Below are 27,874 nucleotides of genomic sequence, written 5' to 3'. Positions count from 1 at the left end.
CCAACACGCGTGCGAGAAGTGTATCGTTCCAGTAGGTCTATCAAGTGGGTAAGTGAAAAAAAATGATATACATCATGTGTTCTTCTTAATTAAGATAAAGAACTGGGTTTAAGATGATTATAGGAGTATGGACAGTATAGTTTGTGAGACCATTCGTTCGGCGAACGCAGAATAGTTCGGTTCTTAGATACGTTTGACGAAGTCGTTGTTGCAGTGCATTCACGTAGACCTAGGTAAGTCTTTGGTATTATTATTATAATTAATTCAAACGTTAATGCGATAACTAATACACGGTTATTTGTGCGGCTATGATATTTACGGGATATTATGAGACAAGTAAATGCATGTTTGTTTTCTCGAATTTCCATTAGAACTACAATTTCAAACGTTTTTTCTCGCTGTTTAATGAAATATAGTTTATAAGTACCTACAGTACATAGTATACTATATTATATAGCATTGAAGTGAAGTACACGGGTTCTAAAAGCCATTAATTATCATACGAAAAAATAAATCTTGCAGCTTTAACTTGCTCCACGTTGAGTATACATATATATATATAGGACCGAAGTGCATATACAATTTATATTTTATATAAATCTAAAGTATATGTATGTAAAAATATAATAAGTGCATAATCAGTATTAGCCTTGATGTGTATTAATGCAAAAAAAATTATATCAAGTTTGTAAAAAAAAAAAATCGCTTTTTTCGGCGGTAATTAGTGTGCTGGACGAACCGTGCAAGGTCACCGCTGACTTATCGATTGTGTGCGCTCGGGAAACATTGTTGGTATACCGGCCGGAATATGCGAAGGGTTTGACGATACAACGCGATCGGAATTCTAAATACACGAGCTCATTTTTCCCCTAAGAAATAAGTGGTACTTACGCGGAAAAGTATACCAACAAGATTATATCATACAGTATAGACTATATATGAATAATACATATAGTTGTGGAAGACAAATAAGTGTTAATGAAAACGCTCTTACTCCGTATGCAAGTGATTCAATGTACAGACATAGAAAGTGACATATTATATTAATTAAAATGGCTTCTGAATAAATTCCATCAAATGAATATTATACATTGGTAAAAGAACTGGAACATAAGAGTAGTAACCGTAAACGGCGTAAACATTAAAAAAAAAAAAGAAAAAGAAAGTCGTGCAATTATTCACACGAACATAATATCCATAATTAAATAAATAATAGGTATGGTAACGAAAGAATAAATAAAAGATTGTATTTTTCTAAATTGGTATTAATTTGTCTTTATAGAATTTTTTTAAAAAAAAAAAAAACTTACAGTTCTTTATGAGTTTTTGGAAACAAAAAGTTAAAAAAAAAATAACTTTAAAATTAAAATTTGACTAACAATTATTTATAATTTAGAAAAACAAAATAAATATTTTATGCAAAACACACATTTTGTATAACATAAATAATTATGTCTTATGTATATAAAATATTAACAGTACGCTTAAAATTTAAATTCGTGGAAAAATAAAAACTTCTTTTTGATAGAAACTCTCGTGATGAATTATGTTATTGTCACAAAAATAAACATCAAAATATATATCATACCAAGATTTTCTTAGTGTACATCTCAGCAGCATTATTATTCAGCCCCTTTATTCGGAGATTTTAAGATTTAAGACGTATAGTCATAAATTCACGAGGGAATATAACTGTGTTCGTATATGAACAATTTCTGTACCTATCATTTAGTAAGTTAAGTTAGTTTATAATAGGTAAGTGTAAAAGTGCACCACACATTACACTATATGGTAGTATGCATATTCTATAAGTGTTTTGGTAAGTTGACGGCCACATTAAGGGTGTGAAAATTACGTTTACCAACATATATATATATATATTATATTAAGTTATATTACACATAAATATTAATTGAACTGACATTTTAATACATATTTTATGTATGTATGTGTAAGTCGTATATAGTATTTACAATATACCATAATGTATAATATGTTCAAGAAATATATTTAAAAAAAAAAAAAAAAAAAATTTGAAACCGTGAATATTGTATGATTCTATGGTCCACTGGGAAAACGGTAGTGTAGTATATAAGTGTTTTTATTTTTTTATTTTAGCTTTTCTTAAAACGTTTCTTACAACTAACACTGGATCCAAGGAAATAATATAAAATGTATTTGAGATGAAATAGTAGCAATTAAAAGGAATCGTGCTTAAGTTGTAACCATAATTTTTTTACTTAGTAAAATAAACAATGAGAATTATAATACAACGTGAAAAACGTGAAACTGCTAAGACTGCATTGTTCTATAATACAAGACATGAATTTCAAATACATTATCGCAGTGTCACAGTACTAAATTTCCGTTCAAACTTTATTAAAGTTCGTTAAAAACTTGGAAAATAAAATTTAAATGTCTGCAACCTACATATTATAATACCTATATCTACTTTTACATAAAAAATGTACAATATTTATTTATGTGAGAGAAACTAAATTATTACAGATAAGAACAGCACATATTTTGAGAGTAATATTATCAATTCGATACAATAAATGTTAGTACAAATATTATCATATTATGATGACATTTAAAAGCATTAATTTGTATTGCAAAACGATTTTTATCCGATAAAAAATTTATTATTAGACATTTTATATCCCAATATCAAAATTTTTCATGACGAATTTCACGAAATTTGTAGTTTATATTTCATTTATTCTTATCAATTTTCCAGTGCTCTAAACTTCTTTAATAGTACCATTTTCTGAATATCTAATCAATAACATATACTGATGTTACTAAATGAAACTTTCGGAGCTTTTTTACTGATTCAAAAAGCATTTTCATAGTCAACTAAAAGTACATATTTTTAAAACAATTTCGTTGCATTTATTAGATTCAAAAATTAAAAAACTAAAATCGTTATTTTTCAATGTTGTTTATTTTTAATGAAATATTGATTAAGATGTAGAAAGTTATGTTTATATTATCCGTGTTTTTATACAGAATTAACTGATTTTATTCTGTACATACACTTCACAGTATACAGCAAAACTCTAATTTTAAATGAATAAAACCTCAATAAACTTTCAAAAAGTTTAATTAAGTTAAACACTATATTTTATTTTTAATTAATGTTGATTTAATCGTTTAATATATTAATATTAATACTGGAGAATTATGGTTGCCATGATAATAGAACCTGCTGTAAGTTTAAAATATGCTTATTTAAAAATGAAATAAAAGTTTTATAATCAATACAATGTGGGAGGAAAACGTATTTGATAATTTTAAATTTCATTAACTATATTAACTTTAATGAAAATGAATGTAAACTGAGTAAAAATAAAAATAATACAACCAATGTTAATTCATATATCCCAAAACATATGCGTCCGGTAAACGTTATAAGTACTTATATAACAAATTTAATACATTGTGGGTACAAACAAATTGGTTAAACAAATGTATGTCAAGTCGTTAGCTATTCAGATAAATTGGTCATAAAATACGAGATATACGTATATACATAGGAAAGGTGCTAGATATTAATAATTCACTGAGCGGATAAATATCGCGGTTGGTGTAAGGGTCACGAACGGATGTGTAGTCAACCGCCAGAATCATTGAATAATATAATAATTATATATTTATGGAATTGTTTGTTTTTCAGAAATGGGCGGCACCTATTCGACTGGTGGTGTGTTTGTAGTGAAGGAGAAGGAAAAAGGATCGAACAAGCAGCGACACCGACGCAAGGATAATATCAAAAAACAAGGCCACGACAATCAGTTTGAGTGAGTATCAATCTATATGACGTTTATTCTGTACCGTATATAATATTATAGTTCGTATTATGAGTAATATAATTTAAGATCCCCTACCATCAGTAAATATACTTAAAAGTATCATTAGACTTTATGTGAAGTTTTATGACCGTTTCCTACCCGCGTATTGAGGGTGTGTTATCGTAAAAACACAAACAATGACCCCTGCAGGTTGTAAAATGGTGGTTCACGCAGCATACAAACGTAATTGGGTAGCCGAAGAAATTGGCTTTCGACCAAGACCGTCAAACTTAGGCGATAACAGTGGGCTTACTTGTGAACGGAATGATTACACAAGTTATAGTTTGGTAAAAAAATATATTTTCCCTGCAATAACCAAAAGAACCAATAACTACATCCATTTGTATCTGTGTTGTAACGGAAAATCACAAATAACGCACATGAATGATTTCATTCCCCACATGCACTTAGGTATCCATTTTCCACTACACCTCCACTACGTTTGCTATAACAATATTATAACAAGCACGCAACTCTATCTGTTATTTACATTCTCGTAACGATGGTAATATTATAATAATAGTAATACTTATCAATTATTACTTATTGATGCAAATATTCCTAAATAAAAATTTAAAAAACCTCTCTGACCACGATTTTTCTTTCTGCCTACTTGAAAATGTTATGAATTATGGCTTACAGTAATAATGTCTATTTTTGATAATTTTAAATAATTTGTATTAGGTATAGTATGCATAATGCTTATAGTATAATAATTAAAACTACTAGTCCGCCTTTAATATAAATATAAACAATCTCTTTAACACTTAAAGTTACTTTTTTGTTACAACTTTACTATACATAATATATTATTTATGTAATTTATTAAATAAACACAGATAATTAATTGTGTATACATTTTAAAAATAAATAAAATGACGTGTATTATTTAAACCATGGTTATATCTACTATCTAGTCTTTTTATGAAATTTACATAGTATATTAACAAATAGCTTTTTGCTTTTGTTTACACAGTAGTTAAATACTTAATATCACAATAATATATTTCTTTATTTGAATTATTGAAAGCATGTTGTATTATATATTATACAATCGAATTTATAAATATATTTTATTAAAATTCAACGTTACGACTATATTGTTATTATTAGGTACTTATAAATAAAATATTTTTTCTTTAAATATACTTATTAAAAATTATTATTCGGTATTTGAAAATTGTTATTCAAATTCCCTCGGTTAAAGTTTTGTCTTATAACAAGTATACATTTAATACAAAAAAAATAATTTTAAAAACTTAGAGTATTTTCTTTTATGTGGTTTTACAAAGCGAATTTTAAGAGTTAAATGTAAAAAAGACAAACTGAGACGAGTGCCAAATATTTGAATTAAAGGTCTCGAAACCACCCTTTAAGTTATATAATTACGGTATTTTTCGTTCAAATAAAACGTACAAAGCACAATTCAATATGAAAATCAGTACGGGCATACGTACATATAATAATACATATAAAGAATATAGAGAATTTTCCACACATTTACTTTGAAAATGGTTTGTTGGTTTTGGATTGAGGTTTGAATTATTTTTCAATAATAATATAAAAGCACGTTGCTTTTATTATGTAGGCAGTAGGTACCGACGACTCATTGTATTATTTGAAGCAGGTTTTAACAATAAACGTGAATTGTGTAAATTTTTTAAAAATAAAAATTCTTAAGTTTCTTTTGACCTGTCAGCAGATGTCAAATGGGGTAATTGTAAACATGAAAAATATAAAATACATTCAATAGTAATTAATATTAAAAAATATATTTTATTGTAACCTGACATAAAAATTTAATCAATATATGGTTTAATAAGTAATAACAATATATAATTAGGTAGGTGCATTTAAAATCTTATTAGTAATGACTTATTAAATTATAAGATAAAAGTTCACGAGACAACTTTCAACTAAATCAAGGAAATTTAAGCGTGTAATTAATAACTATCGATATTTACAAATCATCATTGATGTGATGATAATATATTTATGAAACATAGAAATTAGAAATACAAACAGATAAGCAGATATGAAATAATATTTATCTAATAAAACATTCCATTTTAATAATATTTAACCCATAAAATATTTATTTACAAAAAAATAAAATGTATTACAGACACGTATTATAAATACAATTTTCATACAACACGAATATTTCCATATAGTGAAACGTATGAAATATTATATAGGTTTAAAACCCATAGAACTATAATATTCTAAATACGAAATTAGTTATCTTTAAATAAATAATACAATAAGCAGTAATAAGTAACTTTAAAGTGAACGAATCAGTTTATAAAATAAATTACAACTAAACAAATACATTATAAGTGTGCTATGTATAATACAACGAATCTACTGTTATAATAGTGCTATGTATACATAATAGTATAATACAAATAATGGACATACGTTTTTGACATATTTTACTCGATTCAAAATAAAATGCGGGCATATATCAGACAAATTAATGTGAACAACCTTTTCGTAATAAATACGTCAATAGCAAATTTAACAAATTAATCTAGTCTAATCAAGTAACCACACACTGTATAATATACCATCAACAAGTAATTTTTTTTATTGATTGATTGATTTTTTGCAAATGTTTTGACTTTATTATAATATACTCGTAAATGGTATATTACATTCATCGATAATTCTATTATATATTATGACGTGTATATATGTGTATGAGATTCCGCTATTCACTAGGCCGTCATCGCTGTCCGCATAAAGAACAATTGGGTTGTAATTATTTAGGCATATTTAATTACGCGCGAAAACCATATCATGCGTGATAAATTTAAAATGAATACACCAGACACGACCGAAACCATACACATGTATTATTGTGATTATGCTCTTCCTACACGCACATTTCCAAATAACTATTCGACAAAATTTACTATAATAGTATAAATAACGCACAAATAACTGAGTTAAAAGCGAATGCCACGTCCTTATGAATATATATTAGATTATAGGATAATGCATACGTATATATTATAGTTCCGAGTTTCTGACCATGACTACCTCGTCAATGATTTGTTGGTTTACTAGAACAACGTCCAACCCATCAAAAGCACATTGATGCTAAATTATGAATAATCAAAGTTGAGTTAATGACGCGGTTTGGTCTCGCTACATCATATATGTGTGTGCGCGCATGTCATTCTACGGTTTTCAAAGATTTCATGACCGACAGCAGAGGTTAAAGTAAACACTGTCGAGCACTAGGTGTATAGTATTATCACTATGTGTACGAATAAACCTGCAATTCCACCGAAATTCGCATTAATCGAAAAACAAATGTAATTTAACACTATAATATTTAAGTACTATACGTATCAAAACGACAGTACATATCACAACCATCGCGGAATTCAATTATAAATATATATGGGATTTCCTGGGAAATATTTAAAACGCATAAAGGCGTTGTAAGCATATAAAATACAAAAAACGATAACAATAACACGAGCTGAACGCGCAAATATTATTATAAAATATTATAATAAATGACAGTATCATCATGCATATTACATTAAATTTCAAAATAATATATGCGACTATATAGAATGGTCAATGACTTTTTTTTATCGACCATTTTTATATAAGTATCGCAATTTACATCTATAATTATTATATTCGTTTGAACAAACAAAGTAATACGAAAATATCACTATTCACAAGACACAGTCAGTACGTAAACCAATTACTATATAGCTGTGTAGATAGATAGGTACGTTTCACAACTGAGACAATTTACGCACGAATCATCTTGTATTAATATATAATATTAATTCATTGTGCTGAATCGGTGCCTTTTTTAATGATTACAGTTACAATGCACATAGCTGATATATTAATAATATAGACAATACTGATTATTTTACACGGCGGGGTGGAAAACAGACAGGAAAAGAACCGGGACTAGTGACTGCAGTGTATTATATTGTAATCGAATATGCTAATCTTATACACAATAATATTATATACACTCCATATAGTTATCGTATACATCATAATAATATTAAACTCATGTATAGTAACTATATATGCATACCATAATATAGTTTTGTCGTTTATTATAACTGTAGAGTGTAGTTGATAAAAATGCATAATGCAATTTCTCGATCAAGTGCAATGTTTAATTAAAATAACCATCAGGTGTGTGTGCGGGGAGGCGGAAGGAAGCAAAACTTTTAACTTGACAGCCGTGAAATATGAAATAATTATTATATTAATTGTACAATTAAACGTGTTATGATCCAGACTTTTACACGTTTATCGTAACTATTGTTGATAGAATGAAAAGAATTGAAAATAAAATATTTTTTGTAAAATATTTATATAGTTTTTTTTAAGTTTTGTATAATATATACAAAGCAGTTTTTCATATTATTATTAATGTAGTGTATCTGTCTAATAAAGCGTTACACAAAAAAAAGTGAAATATTTATACACATCATATTTCACGAGGGCTGAAGCCCGAAACAATTGTTAAAATAATAGACATTAATAATAATATTTTGTATGAAAATATAATAACATTATACAAGTAAACAATATTTCCTGAAATTATTTACGGTAAATTTTAATTTAAAATATGTTCTAAAATTTTGCATTTATTTATTATATCCTTAATAAACCGTATACCTCGTGGTTTAATTAGAACTAGTATACACTGTTATGTTTCACTAATTAATAAATCTACTAATAAATTTTGGTTTTTAAAAAATAATTCTTTATTGCAACTATACCTAAGTGTAACTGTTACTGTTTAAATTTAAATTTTAGCATAAAAAAACTCTTTTATCTGTGATGCAATCAACCGGTATTAAGGGAAAATACCAAAATTATACAAAAATGTTGTTACAAAAACGGTTTGGGACCATGATATATGAAAGCGCTTTTTCGGTAATAGGTTATTCGACATAAATCACATTACGACGGATAAAATGTTCTATAAAGTAAAAAAAAAAACAAACGAAAAAAATCCAATACTGCTTTGATAATTCCAAATGAAAAGTTTATCTACCTGGTCCACAATCGTACCCAAAAGTTTTATAGGTCATCAGCCATACAATCAAAGTTTGTATTTCCACTAAAATCAAAAATCTATCTCTACATTTATATTGTAACGAGTATAATATATATTATAATAGTAGTCATATCTCATCATAATATCTAACGGTGATTTACTATTAGATTGAAATTGCACTAAAGTAGTGAACTTATGCAATATGTATAAATTTTCCTATAATTCAATTACGTGTGTATGCAGTGACTGTAGACTACAAGCTTTACGTTCAAACGAATCTGTAAAAAATGTCTGAAATGAAATATAAAAGATCATTTCAGAGAAAAAGTTGTATTAATAGAGAATTATGACCAGCTTAGTCCCCTACAGGCATCAGGCGTACGACATTTATTGGATTTACCAGGAATGTTGATGGAAATTTAGTGTGAAAAAATTAGATGCCATCAAAGGTTTTCGCGTGGAATTCTGCATTGGGGCCGAATACCTAATACGTTTAATGGAGAAATAAAAAAAAAAAGATTTAATGAAACGCAAAATTCGCGGGAGTTAGGACTGCACGATTACACTATTATTACAATAATGTATTCACTCTCAAACACAAAAGCTGCATTTAAAAAGGGCGCGGTTCCGAGGGTGGTGAAATATTTAGGTAGTTATAATTTATTTAAGAAATATGCATTTAAAAGCAAAATATAAATATTGTTGTTGTTTAATATTTTATCATATAATGTTTTCGGGAAATGCAATGACATTTTGTACATTATTCGAACAAGAAAAAACATCAAACTTAAAAAAAAAATATACAAGTTATAATGCAATACCGCCACTTCAATCGTGGATCAAGTATTAAGTACATCGTGTAATAATTATATTTAGAGATGCCGTCAAAAATTGAATGTCTGCAGGGGAGGAGGGTAAATTATTCCAAACGCTATCGCATCCACGTCTCCGTAGACACATAAAGAAGATCTAGTGGAAAACAGTTGTTGGCCTGCCAGGAAAGGGGAAGGGGAGGCGCGGCCGACAGCCGTTAATTAAACGGTGCTCTCGCAAACACACCACTACCGCCAGTATACCATAACGCCCTGCAAACGTGATGATGTTTAAGTGTGCTTACAACACGTGATATTATACATTATCATTATACGATGTACATAGCCGCAGCTGGCGCGCGAGCGCGGTCGTCCGACCGGAACGAACAACAAGCGCGCTGCACCGAGGGCGTTATTTGTGCACTATACGGCAATATGGCTACCGCGTCGCCGGAAAAAGCTGTTACCTGGAAGCGGACTACATAATATTATTATATACGTCGTATTTTCATAGTGTAAACAACTGTAAACACTGCACGCGCGCACTCGTCGATATCGGCAATAAAAAAAACGGATCCCTATAGCAATGACAGTACAGGCGCGGTAATATCGTATCAAGTCTGACTCCGGAGGGGCGAGAAAAATGACACGTGTTTCGAAAAAAAAAATTGATAATAATAACAACGACAGTAAAAATGAAATTATTATAGTACGATTATTGTAAAAACGACGTGAAAGGTATCGTTTAAAAATAATGTACTCTCTCGTGGGGATGAAATAACGGCCGATATAATACGAGTCTGGCTGCTGCGAGGTCTTGCGAACTTGCACCCCATAAAATACAGTAGATATGGGTTTTCCGATCATGCGGGAGTCGTGTGCACCAACCACCTGCACCTTCACTTATACTCCTACTCCTCTACAAAACGCAGACCTTGGAACGGACCGGCACCGGCGATGACGTTCCGGTGGACAACTACTATATACACACACGCACGTACACAACACTTCACCTGGCGCTTTGGTGTGCATGTGTGCGCGCGTAAGTACATCGGTGCCGTGTTTGCCTATATGCAGTCCTCCAGTCGCGAGCGCACTATACGCGCGTACATATCATACGCGTATGGTCTCCGGAAGACGTGCACCCTAGTCCGTTTTTATCGACAGTGAGACGTCGCGTACATCGTATACTTTATACAAATCACGCCGTGTAATCCGCGTGATATTATTGTCGTCGTTTTACAGCGTTTCAAGTCGTCTAATTCGGTGAGTCTTTAATTTTTAATTTTTTGTTTATTTTTATCCGATATATAGGTAGGTATCAATAGTCACCAGATATTGCCTATAATTATAGTGTTGATTCCGTTCAACGGTTATAGTGTTATATTATTTACGGTCATTATATTTCAGTTAGTAAAAAACAAATAACTAATTCGTCTAGTTTATCTGACAAAATATATCCGCAGTACATATTATAATAATTTGGATAAATATTTTTTTAATACTATTATGTTATATAAAATATTACGTCATATGAATCTATCGTTTTCCATCTGTATTATTGTTAAGTTTTCATTAATTATACGTCTTATATGATTACAAACATTTTTATACGAAAACGTAACTATTAAAATTGTTTATCGAACCGGTAATATACCAATTATTTAACTTTTATCTAATATAGTTATCATTTAAGTATATTATGCACGAGTAAACGTAAATTAACACTAATTATTGAGATTATATGCGTCTGATAGCTATCTTGCCCATAAGTCACATTTGATATATTATGCTATAATAGTTGAATAATACTACTTAAGTGCTTATTGGCTTGCTTACTATATATAATCTATAATAAGGCTAGTAACTATAGTTACTATCTGAATATATATTGTCGCGTAATCATGCTGTATTTATGTATCGTAAAGATTTCACGAGTCAGATATAACTTTCAACAAAAATGTTATAATACAACTCAATAACTATGTTTCATTAAAGTTGCGTTAGGATTAGGCATTAAAGTAAATGTTAAAATGTCAACATAGTGTAATATAGTGACAGTTATCGTTGACAGTTGAAAATATAAAATACTTCCACAGCGTGACTTGCGTGGAGCTAAATAAATATGTTGTGTAATTTTCTCGGGAGACTAAGATTGATATGTATTTACTCGACGAAATCCCCACAGATTACTGTCTCCGATTTTGTAATATATAGTATTTGTAAGGTATTAAAGGACTATATACTTAATACAACTTCTCTCAGCTGTCCTTTTACATTAATTTAAACTAAAACAATATAATGAAATCTTAATTTAATGAATAAATAAAATGTTTAAAAAATAATTGACGACTAAAAATCTAAACAATTAATCTCAATGAAAAAAAAAAATCGAGAAAAATGTTGAAAATGACAACTTGACAAAGCGTAGATAATCAACTATACGTATAGTATTTTAGTCGAAAGTTCTCTGAACTCATAGTAAATAATATTATTCTATACAATTATGTAAAACAAAGCCAGAAATTCCAAACTCCCGATTCGCAAAAAGCCGGATCTACGTCGGTCGGATATGACGTCACGCTCATGAGGGGGCCTCTGGAGTGTATGTCCATTAGATTGGTCTGACAGACCGTAACATCCACCTGCGGAATAGATATGTGGAACGCACTATATACACACAAATGAAATTATTTGATATGGAAGGAAATCGAATATCCCACTGTGAATGACCGGATTTGGCGGGCAGAGAGGCTTCATAGTAAAATGGGCAGAAAGCATAGAGAGTGAAATCATCATCACAACATCAGTATATGTATCAGTACCTCATAGATTTTTATAGTTATCTCCCGCAAATATTATATTGTTTGTGACGCAACAGGCGCTAATTAACAGTAATTAATGATATTCGTTAAAGATACACTTTTTTCGTTAACGAATACATATTGTATTTTGTTTCTCATTGTTATCGCTGACCAAATCGATTAGGTATACATTTACAACTCATTAACGTAGTCATAATAACGTTTAAAATTATCTTGACACCTTAAGGCAGATGAAAAGCGTTTGCAATAACTAATTCATTATTTTCAACATATTATTTTAATAGCATGGTCATTAAAAATAATTATCAAATGATTAAAAATACTTGTTACCATTAGAACAAAGATAGACAATAGGGCTTTAAAAAATATTAACATGATATAAGTAATGATATATTATGATAAATAGAGCTAATTTCTGAAGGTGTATTATATACTATAGTATATATTATTTTTTATGAACATACATGCGGGCCAAAGAAAATATGCTCCTGTACATTATTAACATATTTTTTGACACGTTTTAAATATCAATTTCAGTAAATTTATTAGACCCGTATTAACTTAGCTAAGACACTGATCAGATTACTCGGGACATGTAAATTTCCTTCTAAAAGGATGTTTTTGATGACATTTCTACACCGATAACCACGAAATAAAATAAAAACGTGATCAAAATTAAAAATATGGACATTATAATGGATAAGGAAATATAATGGAAATATTGATTAATAGAAGTCAGGTACACAACATTTTTATGTAAATTCGGTAAAACTGTACAAGCACTATAAAAAATTAAAGTGGTTAAAATATAATATAACCTACCTAAATATATCTATAGATTGTATGGTAAAAGAACACAAATTAATTTCTTATGAAATAAACAAAGTAGCTATACATTCAATATAGCTAGAAGGTAGTTATTTTAACAAATTAATAACATTATTGATATTTAATAACTTATTGAAGTTTCGTGTTTTACACTTTTTAATACTTTAAAAGTTTAATAATAATTTCAATAAATTACAATACCTTCGTAGTTTTATTATGTACATAGTCTTAGAAAGTTATGATTTTCAAGTAATAAATTAAGAAATACAAAGTTATGTTTGAGTACTGAATTAGAAATGTCAAATGTATCTATTTATTCTCTGTTAACAGTTGTGAACTCGAATTATAAAGTTAAAAAAAAAAAATGTTTAATATTATTTCACGAGGATTCATTAATTAGTAATTACTTATTACCCAAGACATATATATAATACTTTAATTGGCTATTGATGTAGTCATGTAGAATAGAAATGTGTATAATAATAATTATTCAAATTACCGTAGTTATTAAGTAAAAAAAAATCAAAATAATAACAATAAAAGCTTCCGCTATCCCGTTGTTGCATTATGTTTATTTAATGTAGGAAATAATTTCCAAGCTAATAACATAATATTGTTATATTTAATAGATAATCGTTAAATAACTATTTGACATCGAAATTATATTATTACTTTTACTTAAACCAATGGAAATTACAAGGACTCGACCTTCGTGTACTCTGCAGACATCATAATAATTTAAAGACATATTAGCACATACCATAATTTGTGCAGTTTCTTATAAAAACTTAATAAGTTTAGTCAGTTTAGATAATATAATATATAAATGACAAAAGTTTGAACGTATAACGTAAAGACACAATTAATCATCAGGTTTTTAGTGTCAAATTACATCGGTGAAAGACAGCTGACATGATTAAATACAGATACACAGTACATTATAATATAATCGGTATTGTATTACGTGTATATGATACTTCGCGAAGAAAAAAGCAGGTACAAATCAGCCAATTAGGAAAAACAGAAGAGCAAATAAAAAACGCAACAGTATTTTAAAATTATGGTAACGTTTGGCAATACGAAAAATAGAATAAAATCAAATATTATACGGTGACGCTGGTAGCATAAGAATATAAAACACGCAATAACGGATACGGTTAAAAGAAAACTTATAACTCGTTACCATCTGCAAGAAAATATAATATTATTATTATTATGTTCAATGTTTACATCATATATATGATTATTATTATTTATTATTATATCCTGTAACGGTATACGTAGGTACCATAATTATGAACGATAACCTGCGCAGCTAGACCGAAAAATCTTTCGTATTACTGTCTCGGAATTGAATTTAATATATTTACTTATTCGCAAGTACATCACGTAATAAAACTCGCAACCGGACAAAAGCTGTCAGGTACGGTCTGTTCGGTGTAGCATAATAATAATAGTGTATGTTTATATTAAAGCTAGGCGGCACATTATAATCGCGGCTGCAACAGAATCTCAACGCTCAACCGTCGACCCGAGACGCGCGCGCGACTATACGTTATTTTATATAAATTGTGATTTGTGGCGCACGTAGGTACTTACCTATAAATTAATACAAAGAAAAACAGATTTAACCAAATGACTGTGTGAGAAAATAGATCATTATGTAATATTGTAATGTGTAAATATAATTTGGAGACGACGTGATGATTTCTGCCATAAAATAATACTCAATGATTTCCGCCGACAACTGGCACTCATCAATCCCATAATGACCATGACGTCATCAATGCACAATAATATTATATTATGTATATTTACCTACAGTATTCGAGCGCGAAAATAACTGCACAATCGACTGCATATTATTAAAGTTGTATAGATTGATGTCGACAGCGTATAAGCGAACAATGATAATAATGATGTTTATGAGAAAAATATTGAATAAGTTTGAACGTGCGTTCCGCTTGGTGGATAGTCGATAAAATTCATATTCGTAGAATAAGAATACCCAAAGAAGGGATATGAAACTTTCAAGTACAACAATATGGTTATTAATTTAATTCATTCTTTATTTAGTTTATTTTATTGTATAGTTGACATACTTGAGACTTATAACACATATGTGAACACAGTATATTAGGTTAGAGGCATCCATTAACTATGATAAGACAGATGAGGGCGTACATGGTTTAAAAACGAGAGTGCGAAAAATTCACAAATACAATAATATTATACGTATATATTACATTATACTAGACCTCGCTGAGGTAAACAAAACTCTCTAAAGTCGAAAATCTGCATAATATATAAGACACGCCATTTGAGCGTACATGTTGATAATAAAGGTACAAATGGTACAATATGATATGTATTAGTATTATATTTATTGTCGACATCGCTTTCACCAAAGTGTCCCCGGGTCGTCCAGCCTCATCACATGATAATCCAAAGAATAATAATATTATGTTATTAAGCAAGGTCGCGCGCGCACAGCTATATTCACTTTAAACTTTAGTCACGGTATACATTTCTCTGAGTTTACGTAACATATATAGGTATGTCTTGCTATATGTTTTGTAGCACGTCGAATCGCACGGTTTGAAAAATGCGCTTTTCACCATTAATACTATTTTATAATCGATGAAACATTTTTTCTGTCTTACGAATTTCCGTTTCACGGACAAGTTTATGAGTATTAATGGGATTCCTTAAAAAATCATCCTGCTATTTTTTCTAAATAAAATTCGACTGTCGATGAATACAAATATCGCTAGTAAGAATATATATAATTTTGAATTTTAAGACAATAATATGCAATATAAAAATCATCAAAGTAATATTTTTTTATATAAACTGTTTCATACATTTAACACAATATTACATAAGTAGTATATATAGTATAGTGTACGATGTCTGTAATTCAACACTATAATGACTGCATATGGGGTAGGCCGTAATACAATATAATATATTCAAAATTAATTAATACGGAATAAAGAATATTTTTTTGGATTGTAAACCACAAGCACGATAAAATATTAAAAATGTATAAACAACAAAATATGTTTAGCCAATATTAAGGTTTTTAATTGATAAGTGCACTATGATAATTATAATATAGACAACAATACATACATAATACATATATTTACGTATAATAGTCACCTAGTTACAAAGATCAATTTATACACCATCAAAATATGATAGGTATTGTCCACTACAAAATAATATACAGAATAAACAAAAGTTTATTTATTTACTTCGTTAATAATAATTCTATAAAAAAAAATTAGAACAAATATATTTCCAACTACTATTGCTAATAGGCACTAATTATGTGAAACAATGCTAGCAAGATAAACTTGTAATTTTAATATATTATACATAATATATAAGATAATTTATCAAACATGCACTCTACAATTTTTTTATTTAATAGTTAAGTTGGTATTTAGTGTCCTATAACGATACAAACTTCTTAAGCTAATTTATATTTACACGCATAAAATTTAAAAAAAAATACGATAAAAAGTTTGGTTTTAATTAAAAAAAAAAAGAAGTTTATACCACCACAGGAAATCTCCTTCAATAGTATAAATAATCCAAGTATTTATAATAAAGTTCTTAAAAATATTTAAAAGTTTTAAAAATCAGGATATTATTAAAGAAAACTAAAATATACACATCATCTATGTATATTATGTACAGTATACAAAAATAAAAATGTACATATACTATACTACTATAAGTACATATTTTTTGTTTTGTTTTCCGTATAAATTTATGATAATATGATCCAATTATAATGAGTTAATAATAATTATGAGATTATAAAATATTTTTAAGATTCATATAGAAGTTGAGAAACATAATTTATGATTTTGTATCATTTTGTATGATACAGTAAAATATATAAGAATTGAAATAATAACTTTTAAAATTATTTTATTTGTAAAAAATATTTCTTTTTAAGAGATTATTATTATTATTATTATTATTAAACATTCATAATATATTCTTGTTTATATGTGTTTTTTATTTATATAGTTTTCAATAACATTACAGTAAATAAATATAAATTATAATGTTTATATAGAAAAGTAATTTAAGTATTTTGTTATGATATTTCTAATTTTATAAAATACTTCGAAATATAACGTATAAAGTATAATAATAAATTTAATACGCTATCCTAAACAGTAATCAGTTTAAATCTGCATACTAAGTAAACAATAACTATAAAAAAATCAATACTCAAAGTAATATTTACACATGTCGTCAAGTTATACATCTAGTTCAAATATAAAATGAAATACTGTTTATCTAAATATTAAGAAATGAATAAAATACATTATTTTTAAAAAAATATTTGTGTACAGTATTATTTTTAAAACAATAAATAATGATATAAACAATTTTGATGCAATATAGGAATGTAATTATACTTTTTAAAACTCGTAGCAAATTTGGAAAAAACTTAAATTTAATTTGTAAACTTATAAAAAAAGAAAATATTTAAAGTCAGTAATTTAGAGGCACTAAAAATAATATTAATAAACAACAAATATAAGAAGAAATAAAAAATAACAATAGAACAGGTGATTTTATAAAATTACAAATAAGTGAAATTAAAAACATTTTTCAAGTATTGTGAACACTAAAAGTATTATGTATTAATCTAGTTAATGAACAAAATATATTTTTCAATCGTTTAAACTACTTAAAGAAAAACTTTAAAATTTATTTATTTATTTAAGAAATTAAAATAATGTTCAAACTTTAATTTAATCAACAGATACGTTAATCATAATAATAATATACATATTCTATATTAGTTAAGAACCATTTCAACTATAGTTTATTGTTTTTAAATGATACAATAAAAATATAAAAATATATTTCAGAGATAGTTAGAGTGTGATATAAATATGATTATAATCGAAAAATCATGATCATTGATCACCTACGCAAAACAAAACTATATAAATGAATTAATGAATAAATAAACCTATACTATTGTGAACAATCTAATAATTTCCTTATTCTCAATAATGAATTTATTATTTATAGTTATCAATTGTATTATACTCTTTCGCCTAAATATGTGTAGGTACCTTACTGTATAGCTCCACTAAGAGTGCGTTTTCATCTAGCATTTTTGACGCACGGTAATCGGTCGATACACGCGCGTTTTAATCGCACGGCGCACGTCAAAATCGCTCAGTGAGCTCGGCCCTTAACAGTTCTTAGATATTGTATTAAAAAACTTCACGTTACATTTTCTTAAAAAAATTTAAAATATACTTAGAAAAAATTTACTAAATCTTAATTAGGTAATATAACGTTAATTAAGTAATGTGCTTTTTGAACTTTACTATTGTAAAGTTGAAAAAATGTTATATTCTTTTATATAGATATATCGTTACGTGTTTAATTATAGTTGATGTTAAAGCATTTTGTCATCTAATGTTTAGCTTATGTAAATTTAGTTTTACAACTATGGAATTCAGAAAACTCATTTCCCATTCATTTAAATAACAGTAGCTATACAGTAGGTAGTGCTTATTTTAAATTCCAAAAGCTTAGTTTTGTTAGATTACAATTTTTCCCAAAAGCAGGGCTAGAAACAAATTAAAAATATAGCCTAACAAGGTAAATAAACATAGTCTGTCGCGTTAAAATTGCATTTTTTTTTTACATAAATATAGGTACATAGCAACTTACAACTTTCTATTTTATTAGTTTTTTATGATTTATCTATAAGTCACTTTATAAGTGGGATAATGTGGGACCTTTAAAATCATGGCATCACCTAACGTGAGCATGTAGCGTGTAGATAACAGAATCGATATCATATACCATACAAATAGTATATTTACCACAAATGCGGTCGTCTTCATAACCTGCATGTGACCTTTTAGAATTGCACTAGTGGTGGTTGAAAAAATGTTAATACACACACAAAAAGTCAACAGTGTGGCGGTATGATGCGTTGCAATTATTTTAAATGGATCTATAAAATAAATCGTAGGTACCTACTACTGATGATATCGCTTTAACCAAGGTAAACTTTTAACTATATAGAACTTTTATTGTAACAACCAAACTTATATACATATTCGATGTAACGTTAAAAAGTACTTTTGAGGTTTTTGCTCAAAAGCCAAAGGATAAGACGAAGATTAATACTGTATGACAAAGAATCAAAATGTAATGAACAAGAGTCGAATCAATGAAAAAAATTGGGTCAGCCTAAAAGAAACGTAATTTTAAAACTCGTTAAAAATAAATCATTTACGTTGTTGATGATTATATAGGTTATAAGCATTCATAAAGTAGTAAAAAATAAAATGATTGTATAACGATATTATAATAAGGTTAAGAAGCAAAGTGATAACTCGAAAATGTTGTATATATAACTTGTCATCAAAATATTTTTAAATTATTTTAGAAACAAACATCTTATGGTTTTTGTTTTAATTATTAACTCACGTAAAAACGCAGTTATTCTATTTTTTTTTATATATAACACTAATTAATACGGGCAAATAATAACAACATAATAAAGTATTTAAATTTTTAGCTATTGTCTCTATAATCACTAAAATACCAGAGGAAAAATAAAGTTAACCTAATATAAAGAACATACTACCTATATAAGGTACCTCTGGTACCTACTAATTTTTATTTGGTAATACATTTAATATATTTAGTTTTAAGCACAATATATGGGATACATTCAGTTTTGAAAGTTCAGAAATAAAGCATGTATGTCGAGAAAACGACGAAGCTACCAAAATATATATACTGTATATGTAACGTGGAGGGTAAAAGGTCTGAACATAATCGTTCTACTAATATTACGTGTTTGTAATACTTCAAAGCCCGACATCTTAAAACAGTCGGCGGTCAGGTCAAACAAAATAATAATAAAATAAACTCTATAAAAGTTCAAAGTAGTTTTATGGTGAAACCGTGCAAGTAAGAATTCAGAAAATTCACGAGCGTAACATAGTTTATTCGACACATTTAAAAGTTTTTACTAAAATCGATTGCTATTCATATTTATTTTTAATAAATAGATATTTTAAGGAAGTCACTACTAGTACATTTTTTATAGAATTTTTAATTATTTAGTAAATTAGTAATTAGAATTAATGCAATAGTAAATTAGATAATTTATTTTAAAAGTTACAGAAGGGCGTCTCAGCTGCATGCGTTGTCATGATGACAATTTCATCGTCTCCCAAATGTACAACATACAAATTTGCATTCTGCAGAACCAAAATTAGATTATCTAATATTTTAATTGACATTATATAATCAAACCATATCATAATTTAAAAATATACATCTCGTTAAAAAATTTAAATTTTGTAAAATACCCAACAGAGAAATAAAAATAATATTCTAATCTTAAAATTCTATGATAAGTCCGTTCACTTCAATATAAATTAACAAAACAATTTATTTGCCTTAACGCAATTAGCTATTATAGGTTAGGATAGAAAAATATGCGAATTGTGGTGTAGTTTTAAGAACTGAGCAATATAAATATAAATTTAAAATCTTAAAACAATTTTAATAATATAAAAATTATCAAAAATATTGAAAAAAATAAAAAAATGAATCGCAGTCGGTAGGATTCGAACCTACGCTCCCAGAGGGAATCTGATTTCTAGTCAGACGCCTTAACCGCTCGGCCACGACTGCTTGATATTAAACTGGTGAAAATTGGTATATTTAAAAAATATACAGAGTGAATATATATATCATTAGATTTATTATTAAATTTATTTTCCTTTGTAAAATTGATGGTTTATATTAATTATGAATTTCAGGTAGTAGGTAGTGAACCATTATTGAATATACTTATGTAATGTGTTTTTTGTTTAAAACAAAAGTATAATTGCTACAAGAAATGCATAGAGGATTGCTATTAAAATACTTGTTTAAAATTATGATCACTTTTAAATTTAACACAATTAAATTAAAACTAGGACCTTAATCAATACTTTTGATCATTTTTAGCACTATTCACTTAACAATTTATTAATTTTAGATTTAATTTTAATATATACGAGTATTATACTATAAAGTAATATATAGTTGAATTCAATAGCGTTAAAGTATAATAAATTGCCGGCAACAAGGCGCTTAGACTTAAATAAATGTGGATTCAAAAATTATTATCTATTAATGATAATATTTTCATAGAAAATAAAACCAAACAGGACACAAAACTAGGTAATAATTTTTTTTAAATGTTCTCATTTTATGTATCTTGGCAAAAGCTAGTATATTATTATTTTAAATTTAGCAGCAATGATAAATAGCTTACGAATAAACCCCAACTATGAGTTCGGTTAATACACATTAATTGATCGATTTTGTACCGTTAATCCTTATAAAAATAAAAAATAAAAATATTCATAATGTATTAATTATATTTAATATATAAGATAAATAATAAAAACTAAAAAATAATATAATTTACTATAAAATTATAAAATTTTCCGTAAGTCATAACTAGAATTTTAAAGATCCATCAAAAAAATTGTTGATCAAAATGTTCAATAATTTATAACATTTGACTATCGCTAAATAAAATAACTATCTGTTAAACGTACCTACTTAAATATGTATTATAAATTATATAAACTCTCCTTATATTATATAACTTGTATTCATAATATTTTCTTAAATTTTCAAATGAATTACGAGTACGGAGTACGTACAACATTATGATTGTGCATAATTTTTAATTATATTACAATAGTGTCAATAAATTTATCAACAAAATAATAACAATGAATCAATGTTGTGTATACTGTACCTATATTATGTATTAATTATATTCCATTACTCATTACTTATCTACAGAATATTTAAAATATTTTATATGAGTAATTGAATAATGCGATGCAATTATTTTATCAAGGTTTACTTGGATTCTACAACTATATAATATATACCTATAGGTGCACATGTTAAACACAATACATAAATATAAACATAGATAATATAAATAAGTATAAATACAGTACATATAATAAATACAATAACAGAAGCATTAAGTGTATACAGTATACACTATACCTACATGTAACTCATATAATATTATAGTATCAGTATATTACTATAGACGGATGGAATATTTTGTAAATTATTATATTGTTTATAATAAATTTTAAATTCAAATAATTTAAATAACATAATTATAATGTTATAAAAATAATATTATTTTATGAATTAAATTTTATACAAAGTACATTATGTATTAGTATATATGAGTGTTTATTATTTATTTTCTATTTTAAAAATTAAATGGGTTTGAGCCTTTAGGATATATGATAAAATATAATTGACAATTTACAAAAATGGGAAAACATTCATTCATTTATTATAATATCTAATATCATATAAGGTATGTAATTCACGTTTATAGGTGTTATACTAAATACCACATCAAATACAGCCCATTTGGCTATTATTTTTCCAAGGTTTTACTTGGATTTTACAAACTTATATACTAGGTACCTTCCATTATATGTAAATATTTACTATAAATTTTAAATAACGGTCATAGATTTACGAATAACTGCAGTTTATTCCTATACAAGAAACTTTTAAATAATATAAATGAAAGATGCATGTTTTACCTTGAAGCGCTACTGCACTATAAAAATCTCGTAATCCATAGAAAATGGGAAACGCATTTTTTTGTACACCTTGAGCTTATGATGTTCGAAAATAAAATTTAATAATATTATGTAACATGATCGGTTTATAATAAAAAACTTACTATAGTTATAATGCCAACAATGTAAGTAAAATATAGATTTATTTTTGTTGAATATCATTGCGTAATAATATACTAATATTGTCCATCATAAATCATTAAATGCAATAGCGGATGGAGAAAACATTAGTAGAGGATCGGACAGTGCGACAGGTATGGATAAAATGCATAACGTCGATGGCTGCTTTTCTTAAGATTAAACATTCACACATTTAAAATAAAGCTAAAAAACAAAATAATTACTCGGTATTATTTTTATCGCGGTCATGTGCGCTTATGGTGGTTAAATGGCTATAGAGCCTTAATGGGTTTATTAGTAAATTGTTAAAAACTTGTAAAATATAATATCTATTAACAGCAATTTTTAATTATTCGTGTATACAGTCACGCGCGTCATAATAATATACAGTAGTTTTATTATATTACATATTAATATTTATATGTATTTGATTGTTGGAAGAATGTTTTAAAGGGAAGGTTTTTATGTTAGTTATTTTTTTAACCACCCCCTCCCTAGAGCAAGTTTTAATGTACGCCACTAGTTGAAACTGTTATCAAAGTATATTATTAAGATGAAGCAGGAATTTTTATATTAGCAAAAAAAATAACTAATATAATAATACGAATATAATCCAAAATAGCTGAACAATGGCACCATTGAAATGAAGCACATAAATACGATTTTTAAAAAAATAAGGGTAAATAAGGGTTTGGTAAAAATTAGGGAAACGTATAATATACCAGTGTGTTTTTTTAATGCAAAAAGAAACTATAAATATTCAAACAAAGACAATCAACATAATATTATATAAAATTAAAACAAAATGACTATAAAATTGTATATTTTTACAGACGTATACAAAGCGACCCAGAAGGATTTTCACCCAGATCAGATGACGAGGATGAACAGTTCTTCCATCGGTTCTGTTGGGATCAGAACAGGAGGCCTAACCAAGAACTAATACCTAGAGTGAGATTGAAGACACCGTATAGAACACCACCACTTCTTACTATAAGGTGAGACTGATAATAAATGGTTTTCACATGGTACAAGGAATGTTATATGTACATATATAGAATATATTTTTATAGGAAAAAAATCAACTGAGTTATTATTAATGGTCTTTTTGGTTTGAGTAAATAAAAAATAATAAAAATAATAAACAGACGTAGGTTTTTAAAATAATATAAAATTGTATTAAATTAAAATTTTAAATGATTGCAGGCTCAAATATTTTTATGTTTATAATGTTTGTAATGATTAATGAATATATTTATTTTAGTCGTATGCTGAAAGAGTTGGAAAACGAAACAAAGAAGAAGAAGATGGAAGTAGTTCCAAAGTGTAGAGCTAGATCAGCATCAGCATCACGACCAAAGCTCAGACAATTCATACCAAATGAGGTAATCGTAAATCATAAACAAAGTATTTCAAAATACAATTTATATAAAGCGTTGAGTAAAAGAATTATAAAGCTTAACATTTAACAGTATAGGTAATTAATAATATTATATTTATTGTTATAATAACTTTTGTGCTTATAATAATATATTAATATACCATTAAATAATCTAAACTTGAATGTTAACTAAAACTCTATTTTCTCGTTTGTATGTTAGATTAGGTAAGTTAATTTTTATAGCACAATAATAACTGTATTTAATTTAATTGAAATTCTTTAAAACGTAAAAACACATACATAGGTACCAAAAACCGTTAATAAAATGAAAAATATAACCATAAAACACATTTTATATGTTACCTATGCAAACGTTTCCACAGTAAATATCACAATGAACCTTCATCATTCTTCATATGATATTTGAGTTTATAAAATAAACAGTATAAGCAAATTTTTTTATTTAAAAACTTAAGTATTTAAATTCAGTTAAGCAATTTGTATAAATCTTTTTTTTAAATTTCAAATTACCATAGGATCATTATGAAAATGTTTATTGCTATAGAATAATAATACAAAATAACAAATCGTAAATATATAGTATGATATAGAAATTTATAGATTTTAAGATATACCTAATAATTATTGTTTTACACGAGTATTTTGAAAAATACTAGTTAATCTTCAAAACTTTTGTTACAGAATGCACCATTGGCGAAACGTTTCAACCGTGTTGGTCAAGGAAATCGATGTACAAGCCGATATGAAATTTATAATTCAACTACTAGACCTTTTGGGAAAAGTTACCGAGAGATGATGACTTCATCTAATGTTAAAACAAATGAAGAATCGACAGATACCAACGACAGTAGTACCGAATCAACTCAAAGTGCATATGTAACTTGTTGTTCAGAAGTTGAAACATTAAATATAACTGGATTTCAATGTGTAGATGAAAATTCTACTAAACACCAAGTTACTTTACAGACTACAGTAGGTGAAGATATAACAGAAGCAAGAAATTATAACGTTAAACCTAATGATCATGCTAAAGTAATTGAAGAAAAATTCAAATCAACTGAAATAGTAAAAAGGGTAGATGAAAAACGTCTCATGTACAAGATGCCAACAACATCTACTTGGAAAACTTATCAAGAAGAGCAACTGACTTACGAACCAGAAAATCAACAAGTTCACAAGGAAGTCGTTACCAGATCTAGAAGTTTATATAATCTGCAAGAAGAACCTGTCGAGATATCATTAAACAAGCCACCAACATTAATAAAAGCAACATCAGAAAACCATTTATTTGAAAATAACATGAAACAAAAACCTATAATTATACAAACAACCCCGTCCAAAAAATATAGCAGTGCCGTAAATTTAACTCTTGAAAAGGAATCCACGAAATCCAACAAAAACATTAAGTATAAATCTCAGTCTGATTTATGCATAGGCATTGAAGACCCGCCAAAACTTGAAAGACCTAAATCAATGGACTTCCTTATCCATAAAGAAAATAAATCACACACGGAAACATTGAAAAAACATTTTTATTATCACCCTCTTAAGCCAAATAAAAAACTCAATGATAATGAACTACCAGATCCAGATAAAGTGCTAAGTACAAGACAATTATTTCAAAAAGAACTAAAAATACCACTACCCCCTAGTATGAATAATCAAAATCCAAAAACAGGACCAAGACCAACGCAAGAAGTACGAGTTATTCCAGAAATATACAAGTCAAAACTTAAAAAATGTGTGTCTGTCGATATGGGTACGAATATACACAACAGATGGACTGATAGCGGAAGTATTTCGTCAGGAGTAGGCAGTGAAGCAAGCTTTGACACAGAATCATCTGAGACAAATCAAAGAGCTGACGGGTACAGTAGTGACGATGAAGATTACTTAACAGATAAAACAACTGTAGAAATAGTTGGAAGACCAGTATCAGCAGATATACTTAATAAAATCAGAAAGTTTGGTACAAGCGTTACTTATTATGGTGGTAAGGTAATATCTAGCACCAGAGGAGCGGTATGTAGTCCTATGACGATGACCATTATGGATGAAATAAGACATCAAAAAGAAGAAAATGTAAAACTTAGACTAGTAAAAAGTAATAGTTGTGGAAGTAGAATTGAATTAATAGAAGAACCCAAAAGAGGTGAAAAACAAGTGGAAGCCATACAAGAAGAAGAAGAAGACGAAGACGAAGAACAACGAAGAACACTAAGTCCCCGAATAACAGATGACAATTTGTCAAAGCTTTCAAGTGCATCTTCAGATGATATGTCGTGGAAAGCTTTAGTAGTTATTAGAAAGAAAATGAGTACTGTACCAGTATTTGACATGGAATTTGAAGAATTTGAAATATTAGATGACAAAAATAATTAAAACTTAAATGATCAACTTCCCTAAAAATGTCATTGTATTATCATTATTATTATTATTATTATTATTATTTGAATATAATATAAAGCATATTATTATTGTCAATACTTAATAATTATAAATAACAGTATTAAGCCTATATTTAAATTTAAAAAAAAATATATTTTTTTTTTTATTTAGCTTCTAGTATACAGCTATGATAGCTCAACAATTGCTTATAAAAAAAAAAAAAAGATATATTATTTTATTTTAATTATGCCTGCTAAAATTGTTTAAATAATTTGATATACAGATAATTATGTTATTATTCTTTATTGTTTTTAATACTTGTAAATAAAAATAAATGTTATAAGTATATATATTCATAGAAGTGTCTTTTAAAAATAAAAATTGTAAAACAAATTATTTTAATATTTTAATTATACACATAACACTTCACTTTTAATGTTTAAATAAAAATATCTTTTGTGCAAATTATATATTAAAATATATATATTATTATATTTTAATATTAGCATTTAAAGTTTCCCATAAAAATTAATTCATACATATATTTTGTTGATTTATTTTAGATTCAAAGTAGAACAATAAATGTATTAATTTCACAACGTGTCTTGTTTTTATTATTTATGTGTCGATGTACACGTTATATAGTGGAAAACAATGGTTTGATTTTCAATTTCAGTATATTTTCTGGTAGGAAAAAAAATTTAGTTAGTAATTAAGTAAGGAAAGGTTAAAAAAATCGCAGCAAATTAAGTTTAGTCGAAAAAAACAAAAAACAAAGTATGGATAAACGGGAATTTTTAATCAAAAGTAATTTTGATAAAATCGATTTCCTTATTTTGATATAATTCAAAAACGAATTAATATGTAGATATTTAACATTTTTACCTA

The 27,874-nt window shown here is 27.3% G+C and overlaps 2 protein-coding genes and 1 non-coding gene across 5 annotated transcripts in view; 1 reads left to right on the top strand and 2 right to left on the bottom strand.

Annotated features, from left to right (window-relative positions):
- LOC114124026 (calcium uniporter protein, mitochondrial) overlaps positions 1 to 27,874 on the bottom strand; it is a 71,328-nt gene that overhangs the window by 22,509 nt on the left and 20,945 nt on the right. The gene's annotated exons all lie outside the window — the stretch shown is intronic.
- On the top strand, positions 67 to 27,102 carry LOC114124025 (uncharacterized). Of its 2 annotated transcripts, XM_027987183.2 has the most exons (5): positions 67 to 233; positions 3,680 to 3,803; positions 24,030 to 24,194; positions 24,461 to 24,581; positions 25,280 to 27,102. In XM_027987183.2, exons 2-5 carry the CDS (start codon positions 3,682 to 3,684, stop codon positions 26,978 to 26,980), a joined length of 2,109 nt encoding a protein of 702 aa, XP_027842984.2. In that variant the 5' UTR covers positions 67 to 233; positions 3,680 to 3,681; the 3' UTR covers positions 26,981 to 27,102. The 2 variants fall into 2 exon arrangements, with proteins under 2 accessions (XP_027842984.2, XP_050058302.1); XM_050202345.1 differs by lacking the exons at positions 67 to 233; positions 3,680 to 3,803 and adding an exon at positions 10,707 to 10,988 and having other exon boundaries at positions 25,280 to 27,101.
- On the bottom strand, positions 21,007 to 21,088 carry Trnas-aga (transfer RNA serine (anticodon AGA)). The gene has a single exon. It is a non-coding gene; the product is annotated as a tRNA-Ser (tRNA).

Source organism: Aphis gossypii, chromosome 2, assembly GCF_020184175.1.
Source record: "Aphis gossypii isolate Hap1 chromosome 2, ASM2018417v2, whole genome shotgun sequence".
Taxonomy (NCBI): Eukaryota; Metazoa; Arthropoda; class Insecta; order Hemiptera; family Aphididae; genus Aphis; species Aphis gossypii.
This window is presented reverse-complemented; position numbering and strand designations above follow the sequence as displayed.

Excerpts from the sequence above, each read along its gene's own strand:
- LOC114124025 (XM_027987183.2), top strand. The coding sequence starts at position 3,682 with ATGGGCGGCACCTATTCGACTGGTGGTGTGTTTGTAGTGAAGGAGAAG. Across the intron at positions 3,804-24,029 it reads GGCCACGACAATCAGTTTGA|ACGTATACAAAGCGACCCAG; the intron begins GTGAGTATCAAT and ends ATATTTTTACAG. Across the intron at positions 24,582-25,279 it reads GACAATTCATACCAAATGAG|AATGCACCATTGGCGAAACG; the intron begins GTAATCGTAAAT and ends CTTTTGTTACAG.